Source organism: Haemaphysalis longicornis, unplaced genomic scaffold (genome assembly GCF_048455015.1).
Source record: "Haemaphysalis longicornis isolate Haplotype H1 unplaced genomic scaffold, Haemaphysalis longicornis Haplotype H1 scaffold_6, whole genome shotgun sequence".
Taxonomy (NCBI): Eukaryota; Metazoa; Arthropoda; class Arachnida; order Ixodida; family Ixodidae; genus Haemaphysalis; species Haemaphysalis longicornis.
In genome coordinates this window covers 64,852,814-64,856,764 of record NW_027526407.1, presented here as the reverse complement: position 1 = coordinate 64,856,764, position 3,951 = coordinate 64,852,814, and the positions used below count along the sequence as shown (strand labels likewise).

The following is a 3,951-nucleotide window of genomic DNA, read 5'->3' as shown; positions in this document are numbered from 1 at the left end:
GAATGGACTTGGAATTTTGCGAGTGCCGAAAAATTTCGTGTGGATGGTCATGCTATTACTGCGGTCCTGCCAGCCGATCTGGCTAGAGAGGAAACGGCGACAAAGCGTCGCTATTTCTCCCTCCTTCGGACGAAGGGCTGCGCGCAAGATTTGACTGAACGTCCGCGCAAGCAAAAAAAAAATCATTTTCACACCGGTTTAGAGAATGCGTCGTGAATGGAAATAGCGCGTCAATGTGTGCGCAGACCTTGTAGAGCATACTCCTCGACAACTGAACGACTGCTGCAATTGTATAGTTCATGCCACAAACTGCATGCAGCATTGTAGAGGCTACATTCTTGTCAATAGAGCGCCCACTGAGGGCGCCTAACTCACCGCTAAGGAATGCGAGAATAGGCGCCGGGGCCTTGCTGTTCCACCTAGGGGAGACTGAAATGTCCTTTCAAAAACCCCTTCACGGTGAGTTAGGCGCCCTCAGTTGGCGCTCTATTGACAACAATGTAGCATCCACAGTGCTGCATGCAGCTTGTGGTGTGAACTATAGTATGTACGCTGCATTTTGTGGGCACATCAGCAGAAAAGATCCACTTTTGTTGAAGTGCCTCCTGCATTTTTTTTTTTTTTTGCTGGCAAAAAGAGTAAAGCTTCGAGGACAGCGGTTCGCTAATAATGCGCAGCGAGGGGAGGTGAAGCCGAGCCAGTGAGAGCTGCTGTGAAGATTTCCTCTTTTTTTTTTTTTTTCGGCATTGCCTTCTCTTTCCGTGTTCTTTTGCTTGGGGAGGGGGGGGGGGGTGCTTCTTTGTAATAAGTCACATTGCCGGACTGTAAACCGCTCTTAAAACCACTGCGTTTTTGTCTTGGACATTTTTCTGCTTTTTTATCACCCGGAGGACAGTTTTTTTTTTTTTTTTCTGGGGAAAGCAGGGCAGAAATTACTTCTCTATATAAAAGGCCTCGTTACCGTATTCATGTAGCTAAGTCAACTATGGTAATATACGCAAAATATGTAAAAATGAATATATAAATGTCCGCCGTGAATACGTTTCTGTGAGCGCACGCTTAACGAGCAATGTGCAAGGCCGAGAACATAAAAAAAAAATGCTCGCACCGCCGTTTCCATTCTAAACTCTAATTCTACAACCAACTTTTTTCCATCACAAACCAGAGGCACTCGCGAGAGTTATCTGTTTTGTGTTCAATAATGCCAAGGCTTTGAGCATTTTGAAAAAAGAGCACTGACAGCGCATTGCACCTCAATGATGCGTCAATGGAAAGCATTGTAGAAGCTGAGTCGGAAGGAAGCCGAAAGAAATGATTGTCCACCCATGCAAACTTTTCCTTTTGCACCACGTCGATAGATGTCTCCCTTGGTTTTCGCTCGGGTTTCAGTCCAAACAGGTGCAGAAAATTAGTTTCGCATGTCCCTATATCCACCTCATTGCGGGTTAAAAGGAAATGCGCCTAACCTCGGGTCCTACGGCATGCAAGCACGGAGCAGCATCATGGTCAAGTCATTTAGGCTTTCGTGGCGCGCGAATTTTCTCTAGAATCAAAAAGCGCCGTTTCTAGAGCTACCGTGACCCTGCTGTGAAAGAGATTTTCAAGGTCGAGAGCTTCAGCTTGCCAAGGCTATGAGGCGGGTGGTCAAAGGTCAGGAAAGAATTGACACCATCTCGGAACCTCACTACCCTTTAAAGGCCAACTGCACTCAAAATTTCGACTTCTTGAAAACCCTATTTCCGTATAGTCTGCTTAAAAAGAAAGCAACATGCAAAATACAACAGCTGAAATACGCACGTGGACGCCGCAAGCGGCCAGCAAAAATCGGCGATTTTGAAACCGAAACCGAGGAGAGCGCGGCCATTGCAGTGACGTTGCAGCCGTCCAGCGAGCGGCCGGACGGTCACCAGTTCGGGAGAATGTCTGCGCGCAAGCTCTACGCGCGCACGGGGCAGCAGAGCTCGACCGGTTCTCCCGCTGCGTGGCTGGCCAGAGGAAAAAGCCACCGTAGTCTGGAACGTCACAGGCGCGTCATGGCTGTTTACGCGATCCGCCGGCAGGTGCAGAGTGGTCTGCGGCGGAGCCTTTTTAAACGCTTCTGACTGATTAACGAGGCGTTTCACGGGGCTACCACTTGTGTCTCAGCTTATTTGGGGGTACTTACTACGCATTAAAAACAAATTTGGCCGAGGTGAAATTTGAGTGCAGTTGGCCTTTAAGCTTGGGGACTTCAGAGAAATTTCTCAGAATCAAACCTAGGCATCATTCCAAAGTTTTGAGCGTGCGTTCTGCGCATACGAATTTCCCAAAAGGGCTGCAATTGTAAGACTTTTCCTTCCGGCGTCGTTTTGTAGCAACAATTGAGGGCACAATTACCAGAAACGCGTATCTATCGAGAAAGTGCCGCCAAAGGCGGGCGCAGGTACTGCCGCGCGCGGGTGCACGCACAGGGCGGCGGCGGCCGCCCGATGCCCCCAGAACTACGGGGGCGCCCCTCGCGGTAGCTTTTGTCCCCAAACAAAACTTGGGCGGGCGTTTTATGACCATAAAAGCATTGACGGACTCTGATATTACCCAGCGGTGAATATTCGACAGAGTTTCGGTTTCCGCTGTGCTTGCCTTTGGTTTCAAGTTCATTTGAAGGCTTACACCACCGCAACAAAAAGTAATACAGTCGATCCCGGATATACTGAGTTCAGATATATCGAATTATTGCATATATTGAACACTCCAAAATGCCCTTGGAAATCCTATGCGAAAGCAAATATTTTATATATCGAATTATCAATATACCGAACTTATTTGCGATCCCCTTGGAGTTCGATATGTCCGGGATGAACTGTATTTCACACCTGCGCTCAAAGTTGGCATTACAAAGAAGTGTAATTGTCAGACAATTTCTTGGATATCCTATTGCGGGTAGCCATTTTCGTTTACCGTCACGCAAGCGGACTGTGGACTGTGTCGTACATTCACGCTGACCTTAGTTTCTACAACGTGCCGATGAAAATAATTCTACTAAACCGACGAAATGTATTTGTCCAGGAGCCCAAATGTTAACCAGTCAGCTCGAATTATTGCTTGCCCTTTCGGTCTTGTTCCACGTCTTGCCTAAATCGCTGTTCTTCTCGTCGGCTCACAGGTGGACATCGACATGAACGAACCCCCCCTCGCGTGGCTGGGCCTGTACGCCATTTTCTTGAAGGGCCCGGCAGACGAGTACCTGGACTGGCCAGTCAAGAAGCCGCTTCTGTTCACTCTCGTCCACCCCGAGTCGGCGCGGAAGAACATCAGGAAACACCTCCTGCCTCCGGCCCGCCGAGACCTGCTTTCTTGCTTCTATCGCCCGGGGGAGTCCGGATTCAACGAGGGCTGCGGCTTCGACCGGGTCGCCACCTTGGACACCATGGAACGCGAGGGCTACGTCATGAACGACAGCTTCACGGTCGCCATCTCCATCAGACAGACTGTGCCTCCCGTTCGAATGATGGATTAAATTCGCGTTTGCAGTCTACAGCAAGACCGACATCCGGGTCCCGCCCTGTTTGACCTCGCGGACGAAGACGACGACGAGCTCATGTTATGGCCGTCTAAGGAGTAGCAGAGCACTCGAGGGTCCAGCCAATTCCCGCACTTAACAACTACCTGCCACGTCCAAGTGCTCAGAGCGTAGACTATAAATGCTTTTTATTCGCCCGCGTCCAAATCTTCAGCGCTCGCTGCATCGTTACAAAATGAATTATGAATAAATTTATTGCACGAGGATGGTTCTCTTGCCTGTTGGAGAAAAAGGGGTGAAGGTTCATAAATTCCCCCGAATATAGGTTATCAGTAGAAGCGCAAAGCGTCACGGTATACGTCGTCTGCTCCTGCCACTTCGGGCTCGAGAACTAACCTTGTCTCCCGTCCGCCGGCGTCTTTCACGTGCCTGTGTGCGTGCTATTGATCTGT

General features: G+C 49.4%; 1 protein-coding gene across 1 annotated transcript in view; it reads left to right on the top strand.

The window, feature by feature from the left end:
• LOC144141608 (TNF receptor-associated factor 2-like) overlaps window positions 1-3,534 on the top strand; it is a 13,460-nt gene extending 9,926 nt beyond the window's left edge. Inside the window, exon 4 of the mRNA XM_077673152.1 lies at window positions 3,143-3,534. Within this exon, the coding sequence (XP_077529278.1) occupies window positions 3,143-3,496 (354 nt within the window). The 3' untranslated portion in view covers window positions 3,497-3,534. The remainder of the gene's footprint in view (window positions 1-3,142) is intronic.
• The last annotated feature ends 417 nt before the right edge of the window (window positions 3,535-3,951 follow it).